Source organism: Hoplias malabaricus, chromosome X2, assembly GCF_029633855.1.
Source record: "Hoplias malabaricus isolate fHopMal1 chromosome X2, fHopMal1.hap1, whole genome shotgun sequence".
NCBI classification, from domain to species: Eukaryota; Metazoa; Chordata; class Actinopteri; order Characiformes; family Erythrinidae; genus Hoplias; species Hoplias malabaricus.
Genome location: NC_089819.1, coordinates 48,352,091 through 48,376,649, shown reverse-complemented (window position 1 = coordinate 48,376,649; position 24,559 = coordinate 48,352,091). Strand labels below are relative to the sequence as shown.

Genomic DNA, 24,559 nt, shown 5'->3' with positions numbered 1-24,559 from the left:
GATCATCTCTGTAAATTAGCATTACAGTAAATTTTGATTATCTACTGATGCTGAACGGATACCACTCAGGATACTACTGCAATGTGTAAATATTATCAACGCTTTCTTAATTTTCAGGATGGCTCTTAACCCTCAATAAATGAACTAATTTTTAAAATGGTGTTAAATCCTACTGTTTCAAGGGGCATAGAATCTCTGTCACTGAACACAGGCCTGGATTACTTTAAGTAATCAAAATAGTTCTATGTTAAATTTCCTGGTTCATTGATTTTTGAACTGAGTTTCTGTTCTTTCAGAAATAAACCTCCAAATAATTATGCAGTCTTTGTGGCATGAGGCATTACTTTTTAATTTCCTTAATAAATCTAATGAGTTAAAAACACCAACACTCCACTAAACCCCTGAAGCTAGAAGATGCTCAGTAGTCGTTTGAGCCTGATGTGGTTTTCTGAAAATAGAGACACTTTGTTTTTCTGCATTGCAAACAACTGCTTAATATTTGTCAGAAAACATGGAGTAATAGACCAAACATTCTATGCTTTCCCACTTTGAGTTCACAGTTATTAGTGGTGTTCTGGGGCTGGGGAATGTTTACTGTGTGTTGTCCTGCATGCTAATGACCAGCAATAACCATAAGCATTGTGTAATCTGTCTCAAATTCTTTTCTGTTCAAGAAAGCATTGATAAATGACTTTGTGCTTATGGGAAAGGGCAGTTTATCATTATTTATGTTTGATTGGAGTTCATGGCCTTAATTAAATGCCTACTATTTATCTTGGTGGTTTATGGGTGGGTATTCTGTCATTATTGCAAGAAAATATGATATGTTTCTAAATGTATCTCTGGTATACTTATAAAAATGAAAAAGAAAACTGATATACAGGAAGAAGTCTAAATATAGGGTTGGGGTTAAATGGGATACAAATGAGTGGCTTTTTATTACAATAGAGTTTTTAATGTATCATACGTATATTATTATATATTGAATTAAATTTTTATTTCTGCCAATATTCACTATTGATGTTTAGATGTTGTTTTTTGTATAATTAATTTGACAGCCGATGGTTTTATTTTTTATAATTATATATGTAAATATGGCTTCAGCACTGTGATGGTGTGTCACAGAGTTTGCAGTGAATCCCAACTCTATTAATATGTAGCTTCTAGTTTCACAAACACACTCCCTCATTCCATCACATGGGAAGTCATGTAGAAAACAGTGTATATGTGTGTTCTAGGCTGATTCCTGGAAGGCTGTGTTGTTAGAATGGACTGGCCTGTGTGTACCGCTCTGAAAGCCTGTCACTGAGCAGTGAGGCCCCAGAGTGCTGGGAAACTGCTAATGTGGATTGAAGGTTATCCTAGCTTGAGCAAAGGCCTGGGGATTACAGGCAATGGGAATGTGATGTAGATGAAAGCCCCCCAGGCCCTGATGCCTGCAGAGCTGGTCTGACACGGCCGGAACTCAGAACACCATCATAAGAACGCTTCGGAGCTTATTTATTCCACAGTGCATAAACATCTCAAATCAGCTGACTCAGCTGACTTCTGCAGGTTTAATTTCCTTTGGTCCAACTGCATTCTTGTGTATAGAATATGTTTGATGGGAGAGATTTTGGTCACTAAGAGGGTGAGTGGAGGACAGAAAGCTTTGATGTGTTTTTAATAATAGATCAGTGGAAATTTCTAATAAAGAGAAGGCTATATTTACTTAATGTAAATAGGTTGTGAATTAGTGTTGAATATAAGCAGACTAGGCTTTCTGATCACTGTACTGGATTGCCATTATTCATTCATTGATTCATTGTCTGTAACCTCTTATCCAGTTCAGGGTAGCGGTGGGTCCGGAGTCTACCCGGAATCACTGGGCGCAAGGTGGGAACACACCCTGGAGTGGGCATCAGTCTCTCACAGAGTGACACACACTCACACATTCACACCTATGGATAATTTAGAGTCTCCGAAACCCCTACCAACATGTGTTTTTGGACCGTGGGAGGAAACCGGAGCACCAGAAGGAAATCCACGTAGACACAGGGAGAACACACCGAACGCCTCAGGACCTCCAGGTCCACTTTGCCACCCTGTATTGCCATTATAGGGGATATATTATACCCCTTTATTTACAACTTAAAATAGCTCCATGGGGTCTTAATTAATTAAGTCCCTGTGTTTATGGAAATTACAACTTTCCATTACAATGATCCACTGTACTGTACACATGATTACAACCAAATGAATGAACAAATTAACAAATTAATTAATTAATTCCCCAGTCTCCTCCCACAGTCCAAAAACACACGTTGCAGGTTGATTGGCGACTCAAAAGTGTCCGTAGGTGTGAGTGAACGTGTGTATGTTGCCCTGTGAAGGACTGGCGCCCCCTCCAGGGTGTATTCCTGCCTTGTGCCCAATGATTCCAGGTAGGCTCTGGACCCACCGCGACCCTGTATTGGATAAGCGGTTACAGATAATGAATGAATGAATGAATGAATGAATAATTCCCCAGTCAAGAGGATACCCCACATTAGGGATGTCACGATACCAATTCCACAATTCTCGATACCAATTTCAATACCACGACTAAACCAACAAATTAAACAAATGCATGTCAACATAAATGCGTTTATTTAAAAAGTCTTTTTCCAGTAAAAAAAATTGGCAATTTATTTAACATTTTATTTGCTTTTTTGCTTTTGTTTAATGTTGTTTCTAACCCAGTTCTCTACCCCTTTTTAAATACCAGGCGTGTTGGAAGGTGGGAGCTTCACCCTGATTGGCTGTACAGCGAGGCAACCTCTCTCAGACCCCTCCTGTAATTACATGGTCTCAGTGGGAGAAAGGCAGCTAGTGAAAGAAATCTAAGTTTTGAAAACATATTTATTGTCTTGGATTTTAGTTTGTTGAGCTTGTGGCTGCCAAATAAAACTGTCGAGTCGTCTCTCGTGCTGCGTTGGTCAGTTAGGTGCTGAGACTGAATGCGCTCGGCTGAAGCATGGGTCTGTATTTGTCCATTCTCCTTGGATGTGCATTGCCATAACCTGGCCCCTGATTGGTCTACAGACGTGATTGATGTGTTGTTGGAAAGCTCAGAGCTAAAGCTACACAGGGATCATTTTAATAGTTTTTTTTTTCATTTTTGTATTTTTAAACCAAAGGCTTCACAGATCTGTGAAGAAATGAAGAAAGTAATTACATTTAAAGCCCTACTGTTTGAATAGGAGTTTAAAGCATTCACAAACCTATGATGTCAGCCTGAGATGGTGAAGTGATTTCATTAAGGCATTTGTGTGGGCTTGATCTCCTTTGAGGAGAATGTTCTGTGTTTTATCGAGCTGTTCAGCTGTATCACAGTAAATGAGTTGGTACACTTGACTGCAGTTCTGAAAGTTTGAAGTGAATGAAGACCTTTTCCATTAGCTTTAATGCTGACAATAGATATGTTGCATCAGTACTATGGCAGATGAATTGCGTCTAGATGTGCTGGAATTGGGAATCTGTCTGATTGTAAGAAGCAGTGCTTTTATATCAAAGTTGATATTAATATGTGAAGAGTCTGAATATATTTTCTCATCATAGCTTGGTGCAGTGCTTAACATCCATTGTATCATATAATGCCAGGCTAAGATATTTCATCTCTTATCCATGGCATGCAGGTAAACAGACAACCTCAGTATGCAACATTTCAGTGTTTGCATGTGGACATAATAAACAATGTACTGATCTATGGAACTATATTGCTATGCCCGTGTAATCTGATGACGTACCCTAAACGTCCTCTTCTTCATATTTGTTGTCTACTGCTGATCATAGGCCATAGATGGTGAGCTCCTTGTTGTAGTCCAAGCACGTTTTGAAGTTGCCCTGGCATGAATATGTGATTTGAAGCTTTCAAGCACCAGTCCTCAGCGTACAGTCTGGGCCAATAAAATTGTTACCAAAGAAAGCTGAGCAGCTGTCAAACTTATACTGGCTTCAGGCCTACAATGAATAGCTGATGTGAATTTTTTTTTTTTTTTAAATAACAAACAAATTTTTTCAAAAGAATAAACAACAGTTGCAGTGTCTTTTGTTCCCTAGAAAGGCACCTTTTTGAAGAGATGGCATTAAAGCAATAGCTCAGATAATCAAACATGTTTATGTACTTTATTATTGTTTCTTTGATTGGTGTTTTGCCCAAGGTATTAAATCTGTCTCAGTACATAGATTTAGGGTGAAGAACACGTTTAAAAGGCATTTGACTAGAATAATGAATCATGCAGAGGAAGGACCACCAAAGCATGGGGAGGCACCTTGCTATTTTGTTTGATTTGAATAACCTTTTAATGGTATTCAGAACCCTGTCATTGTTTTCACTACTCTTTAAAAATAGAACAAACCTTACCGGATGCAGTATTAATAAGTATGAAATCTCTGTTGGTGTTATGTTTTTGGGTAGTTCCAATTGTATGCGACGTCAAAATGCCAGTCTGTTTGAACATGATATTTACAGGCATAGACCCCAACAAATAATTTAATTTTATATATGGCAAAAGATTTCATAATATAAAGTATTATATAATATTTTTAAAGTAATATTTGACATGTATGTTGCTTGGCAACCATAGCGTGCTTGGCAGAAGGTTTCTTTGCATTTATTACATTCCTTTACTATGGTAAACTGCTGTAACATTCGACTTCTTGTGGCTTTCTTGCTTTATTTATGCCGAGTTTTTGTGTGCACCTAAGTAGTGTGTTAAAGGGTGGGCTGGAAGAGAGGAATGTTGTGATATGCAGTCCAGATGTTGCACTGTTCTTGTAGAGCCTGTGGCACTATCTCCTCCCCCCACCCCCCCCCCCCCCAGAGAGTACAGTCTCCCCTCCCATTCACTCCCTCCACTCCGCTGTCACGAAAACTTGATTGCTGCAGTGCCCCTCCAGTTCCTCTCTCTCTTCCTCACTCCCTCCATGCTCTGTCCTTCCTCCAAGAATATATATAAGAATATAGTCTAACATTTAAAGAATAATGTTATTCAATTTAAATAGTTACCTATTGAAAGAAGAGCAGAGAGGGTCTAATAGGAATGCAACCATTACCATATACATTTTTGTATTTAATCACCTGCTGATAATTACATTATGCTAAATAATGCTGCTGATTATAGTATGAATAATGTTTGTTCTTTAGCAAAGAATGTAGCATCAGCTCTGGCCACATTAATCTTTTGGCTGTTGGTTTTGTTAAACTCCCCGGCAGTGGACTCCTACCGCGTTAGTTGCGTCTGTGGAAGGCCTTATTTATTACTGTACGTGTTTGTGCCATGACGTGAGACCTGAATAACTCGCTATAACGTTAAAGAAGCCTGACGTCATATAACAAAACCATACACTTATTCCTGATTATTCTTAATCTGTTCATAGTTTGTGCAGAAATAATTTGTATTATGATCTTTTTCCAAAGCATGCATTTCATTTTGACAACCTTTTTTTATAAACCCGTCCTCATCTGCTTGCCCACACATGTTCCGCTGAACAAGCACCACACCTTCATACGACCATGACTCAGCTCCTTTTCATCACTAGCTCTGACACACTCCATCCCCGTTTTCTCTTTCCCCTTTTTTTTTTCCCTTTGATTCTGTGCCATACACCCTCCTCATATCGAGTTTCTGACCCCCTCTTTTCACTCTGTTTCTCTTACTCTTGTGTCTTGTGTATCTTCTCCCTCCTAAGACTCAATTTCAGCCTCTCTCACTTTGTTTTTCTTTGTGAAATAACAAGGGAAAGTACTTTATCCATCACTGGAGGATTTTTTTTTCCTCCCTGTGTCCAGTCAGCATGAAGACCCTCCTCTGGAGAAAGAGAGTTGCTTTCTGCCAGATCTTGTTTTTCTCTCTAACTTCAGCCACTCAATCGATACAGGCCTTTTCTCCCTGAATAGTCCTTTTTAAAGGTTGAGTTTTTAAACACGGGGCTTATTCTGGTCAGGCTTTATGTTGATGCTAGTGAAATAAAATTTTAATAATAAAAACACAGCAGGATAAAGGAGAAAAAAGAACTTGCAAGTTCTTTGGAAGATGGAAGCAAAATACTGAACTGAGCTTTGAAATCACATCAAATACCTTTTTAAAGAACGTGGCTTACATTTTTATTTTTGAACTCCTTCCTCTTGACTGCAATTGCAGTGATTAAGTTATAACCAAGCAGCGTGCCTGTTAATTTGAGGTTAACAACAGGGCAGTCTCTGAGCATATTCATGTTATCGTCAGTGCAAAAAGAGCATGGACCAACAATGTTTTCATTAAAAAGACAGCACACTTGGACGTGTTCGGCTGCGTTTCTTGCATAAAATATTTGCAACGTTATGTAGGAGTAGTTTTAATTATTATATGGAATAATTGTTTTTATTAATGTGACATAGTCTGTTCTAATTGCTCAGACCTCAGGACAATGAAGCTGTACATTGTCATGTTTGCCGTTTTGAAACAACTAATATAATGTCTCTAAAACACAAAAGCTGTATCAGTGGCAGTCTGAAGTACATTTATCACACTTCAAACGCTAACACTGTTTGGAATGCTTTTAACGTAGCCCTATCCACCTGTGACAAACATTTATAGTACTTTTCGTTGAGTATGTTCAGTGAATCTTATCAGGCAGCAATAGCTCAATGTTCTGAGGTGCTAGAATCAAGCCTAGAGCTGGATAAAAATTCAGAGGCTAATGAATGCATACCCACATATTGATTTTGTGTGGAATGTGCTTGGCAGGCTGACTGTGTTGGCTGCCACCCTGCACGCACCAACATTGTTCATTATGTTTATACACAGTAAGTGAGCTGATAGTTTACTCATTAGAGATGATGTGGTGACCATCATGAAATACCTCTCCCAGGGCAAACAAGTAAGTCCTGGGGTGAAACCATGACCTTAGAACAAATGTTCATAACTCTCAGACTCTACTGTGAAATGTTTTTACATTTTAAAAGCAGGGGGTGTTCTGAACAGTTAAAAGTTTAAATTGAGTTTCTATAGGAAAGTACAAAGACTTTAGAAGGAAATATTTAGTTGAAAATGGCAGTTCAGACCGTTTTTGTTGACCTCACCCACCCTAGGCCCCTCATTACAATAAATGCAGAGCAGAAAGATGTTCTACATTTCTGGAATTTGATATGATGGGGGGGCGTGGTGTACCTACATCTGACTGAATGTTGGTGAGTGTAGCTGAAAAATTGACTGAATTAGAGTAGTATGGGAGTGTTTTGTCAAAAGTTAGAAAGTTGTCTGAACGTAAAAGCAGTTTGAGTTTTAATATAGTGCTTTCCAAACATTAAAATAAACTGGATTAAATACACGCTCAGTTTGGCCGAGACACAGAAAGCTTTGCTCATGGTCCGTGGGCGTAATTTTAAAAATGAGATTCTCTTTGGGGGTTGCCAGGTTAAATGCAATTCAGTTGGAGGCAGGAACTGTAATTTGGTTATATTTTTTTTTTGCTTAGTTGTTGAACCAGGAACGACAGAATTCGCCTAAAGTGATGAGCTTCTTATAGAATACAATTACGTTTTTGTGTGCAAGAGTGAGTTTGGAGGCAAATTGATCCTTTACTGTGAATATTAATGTGGGACTGTGTAGGAAAAATTTGTTTGCAGAATGATACAGAAATGGCAGTCATATTGAAATCTCATGAGGCCAGTGGATTGAGAGGTTGTGCTTGGAGACGGCTGCTCGACAGTTTGTACTATATCAAGCATTCTTATGATGAATAAAATGTTCTGGAAAATTGTTTGGGTTTTTCAGTGCGATCTTTGCATATGTTTGAGCCTTTCATGGGTGAAAGCTGATTTTGTGCCCTGCAGAGGTGGATAGATGAGTAAAGAATTATCACTTATATTCACCAGTGTCGAGTATTGGACCTGCTTTGAAGCTCAAAGTAGTTGTAGAAAGCAACATGACTCCCGTTTAAGAAAACATCAGAAAAGTATCTGGCCCTTCCCTGCTGAATTGACCTAACAAAGCCTCTCTCTGTCTGTGCTTAGCTGGAGCCATTATCTCTCTGAATGAAGAGGATTACTGAGGGTGTCTGTCTGTGTCACTGTGTAGAGTGTGTATGGGGGTGGGGTATGTAGAGTTTTGCCACATGGCTGTTTGTGAATCTGTGCTGTTGATGTCTCTGTCCCCATGGCCTGTTGTGGAAGTGGGCCCATGTTCTCTAGCAGCTGAGCATGAATTGGAGAAGAGAGTGTGTTTGAATGCATGTGCTCTTGTGAACTCGTGCGTATGTGTGTGTGGTGTACACATCCTCCTATAGCCCCCCCCCCCCCCCCCCCATGAGGTCAGCTAAATAGGTGGGAGTGAGAAATGAGGTGTAGGGGAGTTTCAAGCCCAAAGTATGTGTGTGGGTGGGTGGTGTTGTGCAAATTGGTTAAAGTGCCATCTATTTATTCTGCTCTTCCAAGTCTTCCAATAAGACAGGGGTTCCCAAACTGAGTGGTACAGAGGTATTGCCTGGAGTTGGGGGGTGGTGTGCAGGAAGCAAGGCAAATGAATCAGAGCCGTAATGAATGTCACTTGTAATAATTACACAGTAAATGTGATTTTTAAAAATATTTTGTTCAATAAGAAATTGCCTTTTTTTTAATGAATTTCAACAGTAAAAAATAAATTACATTTGTAGTCTGGATGCAAAAGGCATGTAATTTGTGTGCTGTGAATATGACAGGCTTGAAATCATCCTCATCTACTATAAGCAGGGTGCTGCAGACAACGTCTATGAACCGCACCAATAAGGCATTGTCAAATTTATTTGAAGATTTTGTGTAATAAAAACAAATGATAGAGGTCAGTAGTCATCCATGACTTCTCTTAATACATCTTATAAACATCTGTCGGCCATAACCCAAACATATAGTGAGACCTCTTTTATTAAGGCCTTAGAGACTAATGTGTGGTATAAGACTTGGACATTTAAGTGTAGACCCATAGTGCTCCTGGGTTTTGAACACATTTGCAGGCCCAGACTCGGGGCGTTTTCCTGGGGAGAGGGGATTATAAACCTGGTGGGCTTTCCAACAGCAGCGTCTGGCTGTCTCGGGGGGGCTTCGGCTTATCGCTGTGCTGCTGATTTGATGCTGCTGACTGCAGTGTATACGCTGGCATGGGGCTCCATCACAGCAACAAAAATACTCTTCTGCTGATGTCAAGGCACTAAGCACCACAAAAAAGTGCAGAAACACACTGTAGTAGAACCGAAGAACCGCTGACACTCTAATAAATCTTACGATTTCTCACAGTCTGTAAATATTTAATTTAGTTGTACCATTTCAGGGCACAGCTAAAAATATGGGTCATTTGTTACAGATGAAGGCGCAGAGAGAAAATGTATCCCACAACTTTAGCTTTTTAAATGTCAGCAATGTTTCATCTTACTGTTGCATCTTAATAAATTCTGCTGTTAAATCCAGAACACTGCCTCGTAGTGGGATGGTGATGTGTTGGGTAGTAATACTGCCCTCTAGAGGAAAGAGAAGGTATAACATTAGTTCTAAAGAATTTGAGGTGGATTGGATTGTTTGTTAAGAAACATTAGTGGATGATGTCAAAGGAGGCCGAAGAACTATCTGTGGAAAGCAAGTCTAACATTAAATCGTGTGATTGGATTAACGTTAGAGAGATCTGCAAAGTAAATGAGAGAGATCTTACCTTTTGTTTTGACTATTGTAGATATCCGAAATCCTAGATATCTTCAAATAAATTACAGATATCTTGAACTTATTCACTTTATGTATTTCTGATATCTTAAATTACTGTTCTTACTAGTCAGACTGTAAATACATATGTCTTACTTTGTCATTCTGACTGGTCAAAATGTAACTGCTACTAGTCAAAACTCTTGTGTAGATATCCAGTATTTAATTAAATATAGTCAGACGAGCTATTTAATGTTAAAACGGCTTGCCATACTGTGTCTAACACTTTTCCCTCAGGTAGAAAGAGGGAGACACACATTAGTGGGATTAGAAGGAATCTGAACAGTGGGTTGGAAAGGAGCACAGACTGGAGAAGCTCTATCTAGAGACAAGTCTGAGCCTGCAGTTTGTTTTTCTTAACTAAGGATTGGCTTCTCCTCACAGATTTACAAATGCAGTTGTATGAGCAATTTTTTAAATCCCTGTTAGTGAGGGTTTCTTTTTATAATAGTTAACATGTTCATCCTACGCTCATATCTCATTTATACCTAATGTTTTTAAGGTGATGTTCATTTTCTCTTCTATAAATGACCTACAGCATTTCCTTCTTCCTCTAGTTTATGCTCTTCCTCCCAGTTCATTAGTATGTGTTTTTTTATGTACATTTTTTGTTATATGTCTTCATTATCCATTGCCCATAGCTTTTGTTAATGCAGTAATAGTTAAGGATACTTTCTTAGTTTGACTAAGAAGAATGTCAGTGCATTCTTTTCTTATTTACACAGAGAGGAATGTCGGCATGCTCCTTGATTCCAGGCTATTTTTAAGGAGGGATATTAATATTGTGAGGCCACACTTTGTGAGCCGTGGTCTTTTCTTAGTTTCATCTCTTTTCGTCAGCAAACATCAATTCTTTACAACAGCACGTATAATATTTCTTTTCTCTGTAGCTCTTATTGTTCTCTCTCACTCTCCCTCTCTCCCTCTCACTCTCTCACTCTTCCTCTCTCTCTCTCTCCCTCTCTCTCTCTCTGCCACAATCAGCTCTGTATGCAATCTTTCACTTATTGAAAGTGGGAAAATTGAAATATATGAAATGTGTGACTCCTTTCCCTCTGATATTTTCAGCTCCATGACTTTGCAGAAACAAGAACAAGCAAGGTCGTTTCAGAGGAATCTGAACACTCTTAACAAATTCTCCATCACAGCAAACTCGATAGAAGCGATTTCCAATTCGTATAATTAATCTCGCCTTCCCCTGCTCTGACGTGAGCATGACAATGTTATTAATTCAACACTAAGTTTTACAGCATCTGCCACCCCTCAGTTATATTAAATGTTTTGGATTCTGTTTGTTGTAGTGTTGCAGTATTTGAAAATGTTATTTCAGAATTCTGTCTAACACAAATCTATAAATAATAATAATAATAAGCTGACGTCTAAACAAAATTCTCAGTGCAATTTTCACTTCACATGAAAAAACTAATTTCACAAACTAGAGGGTGGAGCTGTCATTGAGATCGTTATATTTTTGATGTTAACAAAAGTGAATAGACTCGTAGTTTAGGGTGTGAAGTTGATTTAATAGTTATGCGGTGTTATTAATTTTAATAACAAAGAAAGCTGACAAGAGTGAAGATGGATCATTTGACAGTGTTTTTCTGCTCTTGTGACAGTTTGTTGAAGGTTGGTACCCACAGGCTCTAAAGGCTGGGTCCAGCTGCTTTGTTCTTTTTTTCAATACCCAACAAACCACTTTTTTCTTTCAACCACATGGGAATTGTTTCTGTAACAGGTGCAAGAACCTGTTTGAAGGGCATCACTGAGTAGATTAACTCTGCATTCTGTGTAAATTAAATTCATATCAGTCTAACTTTTTAACCCAAAATGACTAAGACATTTCCTTCTCAAGAAAAAACAAAAGTCTTGCTTGAATTGATGTAGTTAACATTTTTAACAGTGCATTATGATGGTCATCTTTTGAGTTTAATGTGAGCTCAAGTTGAGCAGTGATGGTATTTAGAAAAAGTGTGCCAGTTCCCCTGTATAGTCAGGATTTGGTTCCACACTACGCTCTCTGGAGCAGCACAAAAAAGAAGTCTCTCACGCTGAGTAACAGACAGTTTGGAAGAGTTTGTTTGTGATGTTTAACTTTACCCTCTGACACAGGATGGACGGTCTTTAATTTGTTTAGAGTTAAAGAAGATTGGGGAGATAAAGGGGGGCTGTTTGTGTGTGTTGTGTTTTGAGCTCCTTGGTGTGTAATGTACTCCTCTGCTCATTATGTGCTGAGAGCAGTCTGAGACAGAAGGGGTCTCTAGTGTCAGTAAAGTTGGTCTGAGTGGCGCCGGACCCCAATAACCCCCCCCCCTCCACTTGCAAAGCATCCTGATATGTTGCCACCCACAGTGAACTCTGACTTGGTTGAAATCGTTCTCATTTCTCGTGCTTTTAATGTCTCTCTTGGCCTTTGTTTGACTTGTTTAGGATTAAAGCTTTATGTACAAATAATTTCCATATTTTTCATTTTATTTTTAATTGAATGAGTAAATGTAAATGACTTTAGGCAACTGGAGCTTGCTTTTCTCTCTCTCTCTCTCTCTCTCTCTCTCTCTTCCCCTCTTTGGTCTTGAAAGTATTAATTTCTGACTCTCGCATAAAGCTCACATTCACTGGGCTAAGAAGGTGCCTTTCATGTGGGCACAGCTCATTTTCCATATATGTGAATACAATGTGTTGTAGTAAATTGCTAATATATTTTGCACAGACATTTTTCTGATTAGCGCCTTGCTACCTTATTTGTTTATGTTCAGTTGCACTCTTTGAGCCTCCTGGTCACACGGCACTGTGGAGAGCACTTTCTGCCGGTGTAAAAGTTAATCAGTTCCGTCTGAAGACTTGTTCTTATAGAGCCCTGGCAGGTGTGGCCACTGACTCGCTGAGTAACCTGCTGTTGTGGTGTATTTCTAAACCCAATGTGTTCTCCTTATGTATGTGCCCTAGTGTGATCGGTTAGCGGAGGCCTGGCTGTGGTCTACAGAAGGGCAGAGGACGTTCACTGGGAATACCGATCCTTCTGATTAGAACTCAACTTCCGGAAATAAGAAAAAATATCAAGTGGGACACCGTGACCCCTGAGGTCAAAGGTCAAATCTAGCCAGTGTGAATGAACAGCTGTCTAGACTTGGGGAAAGTGCTTTCGGACTCACTAAGTGAAAGTGTGTGCACAAACGCCCTCCATAATGCAGAAAATGAAACTTGGGTTCTCCCACCGGGGGTGTGTGAAAGTAACAGTGAGACTAATGGACAACCGCAGGCAGATGGACATCTATATTAATGGATATTTGACTCTGCTTTACTCCGTCAGACTTTTAGTAAAGCAGACAGGAGCTATCTTGGGGATCTGCAGATGGGGACTCCTTAACCTTATTTCATGTAATGATGGAGGAGTCGACAATCATGAAGGGCCCAGAAGAGTGCTTGTTTGTCCTCCAGCGATTTGGTGTTTTGCCAGATGCCGTGCTACAATAACAGGTGCACACTGGTGGCTGATCATTTGAACACAGTAGGCATTTATGGTCAAAAACAAACATGTATAATTCAACAACTTCACTTTGGCACAAAGATCAAATCACACACACACACAACTTGTGAAATGTTCAAACTTTCAAAATTTGATATTTACAAGTTCATAAGATGCATATTTGGCAATATATTTTTGTTATTGCTTCATCAACTATGATTCAGAATTTAAAAATATCACTGTTGAAGCTGTGACGTGATTAACCAAGCACTTTAACACTACATAATGCTAGGTGATGATTGCATTACGAGAATATTGGGTGCATCCTGTGTCTGGCACCTTGGTCTCACTGTTGCCATGGCAGCAGTGTACCTCGACAAATTGGTTTCCGCTTTTTCTCCCGTCCGTCATGTTTGCATGCATGGATATTGGTCATTGGAAATGGCACATAGCCTATAGCTGTCTCTCCTCAGCTAGTTTACATACCAACACACAGGCCTCCCCAGCTCCCCACTGTCTTTCTTTAGCATACCAACACACAGGCGGCTGTGTGCACACTTGGCCACGATCATCAGCAGACGCCACCTCACTGGGGATGTCTAATTAAAGCATCCATTTAGCCAGCTGCATAACGACAGGCACTTTAGCTAGCTGCCTGTGGTCCCAGTGTAGCAGTGAGCCTGGAAATAGCTCCCACTTACAACAGTACACTCACTAATCACAGGTTAGCCCTTCGTCCCCACCGTGCAATTTAGCGCACTGCATTAATGGCTAACATCAACAAACCCACAATCGCTACACTGCAGCTGTTGACACCACTGGGGCGTTAGCGGTGGGTGGCTAGTTTAGCTGTGGCATGGCATTAGGCTCTAGAGCTTACACATTTGTTGTGTTTGAGGTCCATAAACTGATTTATTGGCCCATTAAATATAACCTTAGTGCTCCATTATCTTTCATGGCCTCATCTGTGTTGGCTTTTGAATGTAGATATTATATTTAGATGAAGATTATTTGGCAAGATTTGTTGGGAAATGTTTATGGGACAAATTGTGTTGTAATTAATTTTTAAAAATGTATATTCTGCATCTTTCACCATCACACATTGCTAAAACATTATTTATTTCTACTGTAAACATGTAAAATAAAGTCTTATTTGGAAACTAATCATTCATGTAATATCACCCTGACCTTGCCCTTGAAACATATATAAACCAGTCATGTACCTGAGCTTTGCACTACAAGAAACTTATCACGGAGTCAAGACCATCCATATGTTACATGATCTATCGTGCCCTAAAATAGACTTGTCAACAGTGGATCTAATTATCTAACATCCAGTAAATCTATGCCCTACTCTGCATTTCAATGAGAGCAAGGTCTGAAAAGCTTCACCTTTTAGCTCGTCTTATCTGTGACGATTGTAGATACATCCCAGGTGTAGATACGTTTAGTGTTTCTTAAGCCTTGCCCACACTGTTTTGCAGCAGAGTTGCTCATCCCGACAACTGTAAAAGGTCTCCTGAATTTCTGGTAATTATAAACCACAATCTTCCCTGATTATCCTGTAGCGTGGAGAATCCATAGTCCAATCCAAACTCAGGCAATCTTCTGCAGTGTGGTGTGGACACTGACTCTCGGGTGTGAAACGTAAAGATAGCATCATGTCTGAAAGAATCTAAACCAATAAGAACCGAGCCAGGGCTATGGTTTCTCTGCTGTTCACCATTTGTTTAACTCCAGTTTGCGAGAAATACACTTGAGATTTTGAGGACTGGAGCTGTGTGTGGGATGTGAGCGTTCCGAGTGTGTGATGTTTTGTTAAGGTGGATAGTGCTGTGTGAGGGCTTTGAGGATTGACAACAGTCAAGCACAGAACCGTCTAAAAAATATCGTCATGGGTGGTGTGTCCGTTTTTAACATCGGTTAGGATTTTTAAAATCCTGTAGTTTGGACCAGGCATTAGAGCTTGTCTGGGCGGCTCGGCAGTGTGAGCGGATGTGGTGTAGGTCCGCTTTAGGCTGCTGAAGTCCAGCTGCGAGAGCCGTTTGATGTGGCGTCAGCGGTGATGGGATACATCCTGACTGATCTCTCTCGAATCCTCGTCATGCTCACAGGATTTCTCAAGGCCTGCTCTGGCTTTGAGAGAAAGAGGGGAAAATAAACATGTTCCCTCCTCATCTTTTGTCAATCGTTCTAGCTGGTTCCTTTCAGCCTGACATCACGTATTTTTTTTTTCTTGCGAGTTCTCTCTCCTTTTCTTGCTTTCTCTCTCTCACACCTGCTTTCGCCTTCTTTCTTGCCCTCTCTGACTTTCTCTCTCTCATACTCTCTCTTTCTTTCTCTTTTGCATGCTCTCTTGCCCTTGTTTCTCTCTCTCTCTTTTGCATATTCTCTCTCATGCTCTTGCTTTCTGTCTCGTGCTGTTGTGCTCTCTCTCTCTCTCTCTCTCTCTCTCTCTCTTTCTCTCTCTCTCTCTCTCTCTCTCTCTCTCTCTCTCTCTCTCGTGTTAGCCTCTGCCCTTCTTAGTCACTGGAGAATGTGGTGTTTTTCTCAAACTTTCTCAATGTTGTGAGACTCTCACCTCCTCAGGGGTTGGGGCGGTTCTTGCTGGGGGGCTGAATTCTCTTCCTAATACTCATGCGTCTGGGGGCTTTCCATCTTTGGCAGTTGCAACACTGCTTCACTGGACCAGTCCCGGCTGCTGTGTGGCTGCTGCTGTTACGGGGGAGAGCCTGACATGAGTAATCTGGAGAAATGAGTACAGAGAAAGATAATGGGCTCCTGTTGGAACCTGTTTTTTAGCTGCAGGTTGTGAGTCTACGAGGACGATCTGTTGAGTGAGGTCTGATTGAGAAGTGATCTAAGATCACGTCTCGTACTCATGACGTGCGTAATTCATGGTTGTCACCATATACTCTTAAGTGAACTGTTGGCTAGAGGATTTGCTGCTGAAAGAAAGTGCTGAACACACGATATACTTTCTTTTTCTTTGATATTTATACTTTCTAACAGCACATATGACACACAACATTCCATGACCTTCTACTGCAGCGTCTGGTTTCAGGTGTCTGCAGTCGTCTCAGATGTGTTAGGATATATAGGCCCATTAAGTACAGTTCGCTTGACATTGCCAAAGGATGGATGGGGCTGTGTGGGTGGGGTTGTGGTGGTGGGGGGTGTTCTGGTTTGGAAGGTGTTGAAATGGACTGAACTATAGCCTGTAGGATGACCCAGACAGCCTGGCAGCCAATGACTGACTTTGGATGACAGCAGCTAGAGACAGAGCTCATCACACCTGTCTAAGCTGAGCGTGTAAACATTATAACACATTCCACTTAAATCTGCATCTAACCCACAATTACAGCAAAAAAAAAACTGCCACTAGTGAACACTAGTGATTTAGTCTTATATCGCAGCAAAAGGTAATAGTAATATTAGTAATATGAAAATAAATTTAAATAAAATTACTGTCATAAACAGCATCAAAATATTCTCTGTATGCTTCATGTACTTAAAGAGCACTGAACTTAATGTGTCATAGAAAATATATACGATAAGACAAGATGGATAAATTACAAACAAGTATAACTACTAGTGTGTATTTACCACATAGTAACAATTAAAGATTGAGGTCATTGTGCCATTGTCTTATTTCTTACAGTCACCTATTTTTAAATTTTATTTACTTAAATGATTAGAAATTGTTACATGCAATAATTTCACTGTTGCACACACTCACTATTTTGCTTTTTCGATATGAATATACACTGAACCGCGACTCTGAACTGGATAAGCAGTTTCAGACAATGAATGAATGAATGAATGAATATACTCTGAATCAGCAGATCAGACACAGCAGGGTGACATGAGTTTTTAAAGCCCTCAGTGTCACTGCTGGCCACCAAACAAAAATATCCAGCCAGCTGTTTCCTGTGGGCGGCATCCTGAGTCCACTGCTGATGCACTAGAGGACGACCAACATAAACTGTGCAGAAGCAGGCAGTGAGTGGAGTTTAAAAACTCCAGCAGCACTGTTGTGTTTGATCCACTCGTACCAGCACAACACGCACTAACACACCACCACGTCTGAGTCACTGCGGCACCGAGAATGATCCACCTGGGGTGGTCCTGTGGGGGGTAAAATGAGAATAGAAGATATGCAAAGAAACAGATGGACTACAGTCTGTAGTTGTAGAACTACAAAAGTGCTCCTGTGTGGTCAGTGGAGTTGATAAAATGGAAAATGAGTGGAGATACAAGTGTTTCTAATTCAGAGATCATACTTTGTATAACATAAGCTATTTTTATTTGATAGACTTCAAATTGGAAAAGTGTCTATGAGCCTTTTTAGAACATTAGAACATTAAATCAGTTTAATTTTCATTCCTATATGTGATTCATTCTAAAGCTGATACCCATCAAGAGCAGCATGCCATCTTCATAAATAAATCTTAATAAAAATGGAAGATGAAAATAATATCACTTCACATATAGTCCCACCACCAGGAGCAGTGTAAAGCCATTAGACACAGCTCTCTTCGTATTCACGTTCACACCTATGCCTTTACCTTTTTTTGTGCCTGTCTGTGAGTCTGGCTCTAGGCCCAACCTGTACTTACTTATCTCAGTATGGAGCAACACCCTGGATTTTTAATTAAAGCCTTACCTTACATGGTACCTATTGTTTAAAACCCTCTCTAAACCACAATCAAACCAGCACCAACAGGTGCTGTGCTGTAAAAAGCTGATTCACTTCTTAAACAGACGGGAAGTGAAGTATAAAAAAGGAAGAATAAAACATCACTGCATTCCTTAAGGCCATTTTGCTGCTGTAAAGGGTTTTGCCTCATTAGAACTCATTAGAACTCCTCTGAGGGCACACAGAGGACCCTACTGCCATCAAATGCATCTCCAAAGCTCATCTTCCTTTTTTGTTTCAGGTAAGGTTGTGTGACCTGTAGTATTGGAAACCAAGTGTGATATCATACGCCTGCCACTAATCTCACACTCACAGCACTCGCTAGTTTGAGAATATTGGCTGAAACTCAATTTTTCCGGGTGGTTAGAAACAGTAGGTCTAGTAGAGATAAGCCTGTGTGAGTGTATAGAAGAGAAAGTACTGTACGATCTACTGTTGGTTTTCCGAAAGGTAAAATTTTAGGTGGAGGAAAATCACACCTGACTTTCAGTATGAAAAAGTAAACGAACAAGATATTAGTAATGGCCATTGGTAAATTTAAATTATGCGACTGAAGTTTGAGGTGCAAATGAAAGGTCCTTCAGGAGGAATGTCATTTAAAGGTGCCGTATACGATTCTGCAGACGGATTGTTGATGTTTGAACTCCGCAGTGGGGCAAACGTGTCCCTCCCTTCAGCGCACCTTCAGAAGCTCTTTTTTAACTTATTCCTATGTCCACGGCACTTTGTTTGTTTCCTGTTTGCAGAGCTGAGGTTGTGACAAACACAGACCGGAGAAGTAGTGAGTCTTGAGGTGTATTTCTGGTGAATTTGTGACCTCAGAACACACATGTAAACATATACATACATTAGTTTACAATCAATGTCAGAAACGAAATGAGCTGTTTGATGTTGCAATAGGGACTTCATGATTTCTCCAATGAAACATTTATCCTTTTGCATGGTTTCAGAATATTTATTGAGTTAATAATATTGTAATATGTAAGGGATGTTTGAAACACTATGTGCACTTTGTCACTGTGCTTTGTTTGTTGTGATTGTTTTACAGACAAATATTCACTGTCAATACTTCCATTTATTTGTTTAATAGATTGTTTTACTCCAAAGACGCTATATATGCACATATTTAACTTCTTTTAAGGCTGGAACATTCTTATGTAAATAGGCACCTGCTACTCCTGTCCTGCCGTGTTTCTGGAACAATCGACACATGACTCATCACGTCCAATAATCTCCCTCTACTTAATATGGGTGACTACAATGTGTCACAGATTTAAAGTGACATTGAGTGAATAGGCTATAAACGCTTCTGTGCCATCACTCACACTCCTCTCAGCAAGACAAAAACAAAAATACACACCCACATATACATGTTTATTTCTGTGAGTGGTCACACGCATGCCTCCGTTTCTGTTCCTTTGTCTCCAGGTTGCAGAGCAGGTTAGAAATTGCCAGCCCCGGTTCATACGTGTCTCAGCCGTTCCGTGTATGAGATTCTCACACGTTTGCTGAATATTGCTGCCACTCAGCCAGCTCTTCTCAGACTCGGATGGAGGACGAAACCCGAGCATCCCTTTGCTGCTGCACACTGTGTAAATTAAACACATCCCCCTCCCTCTTTTTTCACCTTCTAAATTAAAAGGTGACGTCTTCCTGATGGAAATAGATCTCATGCACAGTGTTTACCATCATAGTGCAGAACGAGAGGGGGGCTTTCAGACGCTCTGTTCCAGACAGCTGATTGTAAAGGAGCAGACACCTAACCCTGCTACCGTGTGGCTGGATCAGCGAGCCTCACACTCTTCCAGCATGAGGTGTCACAGATTGCGTGATGCTGTAGCTTTCTTCTTACTCTTCTGCCAGTAGTCCACTTTAGATTTGGACTTGTAATCTATATTTCTACCTGTGGGGGTCTGTGTGTTTGTTTCTATACATTTTTAGGACAAAAATAGTCATGACTTTGTAGATAAACTGGAAAACCTACAATGTTTGTCCCAGCAATATGCTTTGTTTGTGTACACAAGGAACATCCCTTTATGCTTCTTGGAATGAAACCTGTTGGTTTCGTAACAGTGTGTGTGTGTTATCCTGATATAGGTCAGTGTCCTTCATTCAAAAACACACACTTTTTATGCATTTTATCATGAATGTGCAAGGATGCACTCTTGCAGGGTGATGTCCCAATGGGGACTGATTAGTAAATGGCATGTTCTGCTAAGGTACACTCTCAGAAGAAAAGGTACCATGGAGGCATGTTGTTGTCACTAAAGCTACAAACAGTGTAAATGTATCTTTTAAAGGTACAGCAGTGGGTTTAATGAACAGTTGTTCCCTAAACGTACATTACATTCTCTTGTCCAGGAGGAGAGGTTAATATTTGTAAACTTTCCTTATAGATCTGTGGAAAACAAAAGAACACAGCATAAGTTCATCATTACATTCCCTAACTAAAAGTGTCAGACGGTCCCACCACAGTGAGTTTATCAGACAGTGCATGATGTAAGCTTTTATTTCAAAACAGAGTGGAAAATTTGACATTGTGTAAAGTTAACAGGCATTTGAAGAATATATTGACACCCTTTTCAATGGTTCCTTTATACGTGGTGAGATCTGTAAAGCTCTTAAACAATTGTGGAAACCATTCTGCTGCAATATTCATTTTTGTGTTTGTGTTGTGCATGAGACTTGTATGACATCAGGTCCTGATGTTGGATAAAAACAAGTCTGCCTAAATGTGTGTGAGTGTGCGCGTTGTCCTGCTTGGCAAGCCTTGCTTCTGTCTTCGCTCCACCGCAGTAGCAGTTACTCATGGGCCGAGCATGTTGGGGCAGTTTATTCTTAGCGCCCCGTCCCTGATCGGTCATTGGAGAAAGGTTGGAGGGTCAAAAAATAAAGAGGTGTCCAGTGGAAGGGCCCATCCGCGTGTTGTTTACTAGGATATTTTAGACCTCGAGGAGATCACATATTTACTGCCAGGGGTTTGACTATCTTGCCATTTGGCGTGGAGAGGGAGGAAAGGAGCACAGGAGGCCGGAGCGGAGAGAATGTGAAGACTGAGAGACAGAGCGAGGGGGGGGGCTGGAAAAAAAAAAGAGGACTGCTCTGGACTCTGCAGAAAAGGAGGACAGCCTTATTTCAGCCTAAAACCAAGCAAGAGAACAGGACAGAAAAAGTGAAAGTGAAGCCCAGAGGAGGAGCTGCTGTTCCAGGGCTGGCCCCTGTGCTCCACAGCAGCTCTCAGCTGGGGCGTGTGTGCGTGTATCTGCGGAGGCGTGATGAGAGCGCTAGAAGAGGCTGTGGGACGGGGAGGAGAGCACACGCTCGGCCGAGGTTTACCGGGACTCAGTGAGGCGCAGGCAGCCCGCTGGAGCACAGGACTCTACTGAGGAAGATAAAACACAAACACACTCGCTGGCAGAGTGCGGTCTTTCCTTTGACAGGAAAAAGAGAAGAAAACTTTTAGTGGGTTTTATTACTATTATTTTTTAAATACCTCTTCAATACAGCTGCGTAAAAGGACCAGCATTCTCCAGCACCATGAGTCGATGGCTCAAATGCACCTCAATGTATTTCGTAGGTATCCCACCAAATCTTTAAATAAAAAGTATTAGTTGTAGTTGGAGGCTGTTTTCAAGTACAAGATGTTAGTTCAAAGAAATGTTTTTTATTATTATACACACCAGCGTCATGTAAATAGATTTGTTACTGTGGTCCCTGATCCCTTTCCTTCTCATACATAGAAGAAAAGCAGTGCACATATTTGTATTTGTGGTACAGGCAGATATAATGGTTGACTGACCAACTGCATGTTTAAAAAAAAAAAATAATAAATCTGGGCCCTTGTGTATCTTAAGTTGCTGTGTGTGTGTGTGTGTGTGGAGACACTGACCCACTAGGGGAGCGTGACTTATGGCTTTCTCCATAGTTGCAAGGAATTCTGGAATGCACCACAATGTTACTGGAGAACACAGTGCTGATTTGGAGTGATATTTGCAGCCTCGGGGATTTAACAACTTGTTTTAACGTGTTGTCAACTTGCTTTTTTCCCACTTAGTTTGATTTTGCCATTGTTTTAAAAGCACTCATGAGGCATTTGCCCCAAAATATTTCTGAGATACTTTGGACTGTTCATTAGGCTCCTATTTTCCATGCAGATGAGTGCTTTTGCAGGTTCCTTTATTGTTGATAAACTGGTCTCACGGAATTCCATTCCATTCCTTGGAATTGTGAGCAGAGATTTTTCTGACGGATATTTGCAGTGAATCAGTTACTGACACACACCCTTTAGCGCTGAGGGCATAGTTTGGTTAAGTAGTGAAAGCTAAGCATGATGTTCTCTTTTGAAGTTTTGCTTTTTGAAACGTGAATGTTTTCATTTGTGTATGTAGTTGTTGAGCAGGCTTTATGACCTATGTAAAATAATATTTTGTTTTCTCTCTCTCTCTCTCTCTCTCTCTCTCTCTCTCTCAGAACACAGACTGGAATAAGTATGATGACAGGTTGATGAAGGCTGTAGAAAGAGGGGAGGTGGAGAAAGTTGCAAGTGTACTCAGTAAGAAGGGTATCATCCCAACAAAACTTGACGTCGAGGGCCGCTCTGCGTAAGTTCCCACAAGCTTATGCACACAACCTTTATTTAAGTTTACATCAATGATTTTAATACATGTTATGGAGTCAATTACAACCGAATCATTTTATAGAGGCTCAAAGTAGTGCTATAAATCTTGCCCAAGGTCTGATGTCTGAACCAAAGCCTTGTTTAATACGTACGATGCCTTATCAACAGCATTCATAACTGTGAATAAACAGACTGCATATTGACTGGTCCATATTCAGTACTCTTTTGTTCGTTCGTCATTTTAAAGCTATGGTTTATGTAAAACTTTATCAGCCATGGCTGCTCATGTTGCATGAATGGCCTAACATGTCATAAGTGTTCCCAGATTTATTGATAAACTGATAAGTTGTACCTGGCCCTGCTAGAATGATACAACATATCAGTCAGTTTCTCAATAAATCCGTCGTATTGTTCCCAGTGGCTGGTAGACAGTTTAAACTAATTCTGTTCAGCAGTGCCCTTCTGAATACTGGCAATAAGCCAAATTTTCAAAGCTTAAAATCTCTAAAATCTTCCTCTGTGAGTGTCTTTTTATAACTCTGGTCTTGTGTCTGAGTAATTCATTCAGCCTTGCCAGACGCTTCCTGCTCTTCTCCTGCTGCACAAAATAAACATCGCTATAATGGTTCTCCTAATAATATGAATGAAAATATAGTGGACTTATTTGTGCCTGCCCTGAAAGCAGTAAAACAGCAATAAATTCATAGCACTCCCAAAAGGACTGGAGTGCAGTTAGTGGGCTGTTGTGACATGATATTATATGGTTTTACCTCCTCTAATAATGGCTTTGAGAGCTTACTGTAGAGCTGAGTCCAGGCTGTGTTCAGTATGTTTGGACAGTAGCATATGGTAGTGATTAAAATCTATTTGAAATCGCTGGTATTTACAGAACCCTTGCTGTTTGTGTTGTCTGGTCTGAGGCTTTCAGTGTCCGTCCATAGTTATAGATGGATCAGTACCTTAATCTTACGGGGGGGCGGGCTGCTTGACCAGAGGAAACATATTAGCAGGAAACAGCTTATACTTTTCTACATTTTCTAACCCCAAGGATGTTTACATATGAAATATGTAATATGAGCATTCCGAAGAAATCCAGGGTATTTTGGAATAATCAGTCTGTACAACTGCCAATAGTGAGTAAGTACTCTGCACCTACACTCAGCAGAGGGCAGAGAGACCTAGGTTGGAAATGACCCTTAGATAAGCAGAGAAAATCCATGCTTGTGCATGCATGGAGTAAATTTAGGAGCCTGGAGCTAGCTGCTCTTCTAAGGTGTTAAGGTTAAAAGCTGCTTAATCTTCGACGTTCCGAATGTAATAGGTTGTAGTGGATAAGCTTTTATTTTAGGCTAAAAGGAGAAATAAAAACACATTACAGAGTTCAAGCAAGTCTCATCACCTTGTTGTACTCAAATTAGCTGTTTTCCATTGCTCTGCAGCATGTGCCCACCCAACTCACTTTAGTTCTGCTCTCCATCTACCTCAGGGAGCAAAGCTTGGAAGCCTCCTTGATCCCCCCACCATTTTTATTCCAGAGGCATTGAAAGTAGGGCAAAGGCATCCAGCTTTCGGGTTATTTAAAACCCAGCTTTGTTTTGCTCTTCGATCGCGACCGTAAGATTTTCCTCTGTGCTTGGAGGGGGCAGGAGGGGTGTTTATGTTCATGTGTGAGATTCCTATAGTGGGCTGCTGTGGATGGGCCACGACGGGCCAGAGAAAAGGGGATGGTAATAAGGCCCTGGAATTTCTCAGGCCTAAATCAAGTGCATCGGCCGCCGCAGGAGTCGCCAGGCCGGCGAGGCAGCGTAACGGAGCTCATGGTAATAAACGCTGCGCTGATATATGAAGCCTGCTTGTCAGCAGCAGAGCCTAGCATGCCGTGTGTGATCAGAGCTGCCGAGGTACATCACGCTCCCCCACAGTCTCAAAGAACCCCCAGTGGGAGGTCAAAGAAGTACCACCTCCCACACTGGTTTCAAGATTTTCAATGCAAGTCAGCCTTCAGATGTAAACAAAGGTAATAACAAAGAGACACGTTTTAAAGGCACTTTG

General features: G+C 40.6%; 1 protein-coding gene across 3 annotated transcripts in view; it reads left to right on the top strand.

Annotated features, from left to right (window-relative positions):
• LOC136677144 (uveal autoantigen with coiled-coil domains and ankyrin repeats-like) overlaps nt 1-24,559 on the top strand; it is a 54,046-nt gene that overhangs the window by 7,649 nt on the left and 21,838 nt on the right. For 2 of the 3 annotated variants that reach the window (XM_066654576.1, XM_066654573.1), the window contains exon 2: nt 22,360-22,490. In XM_066654576.1, coding sequence (XP_066510673.1) covers nt 22,360-22,490 — 131 coding nt within the window. Of the gene's footprint in view, nt 1-21,199; nt 21,463-22,359; nt 22,491-24,559 lie in introns of those variants that run through there. The other variant, XM_066654574.1, reaches the window with a different exon arrangement.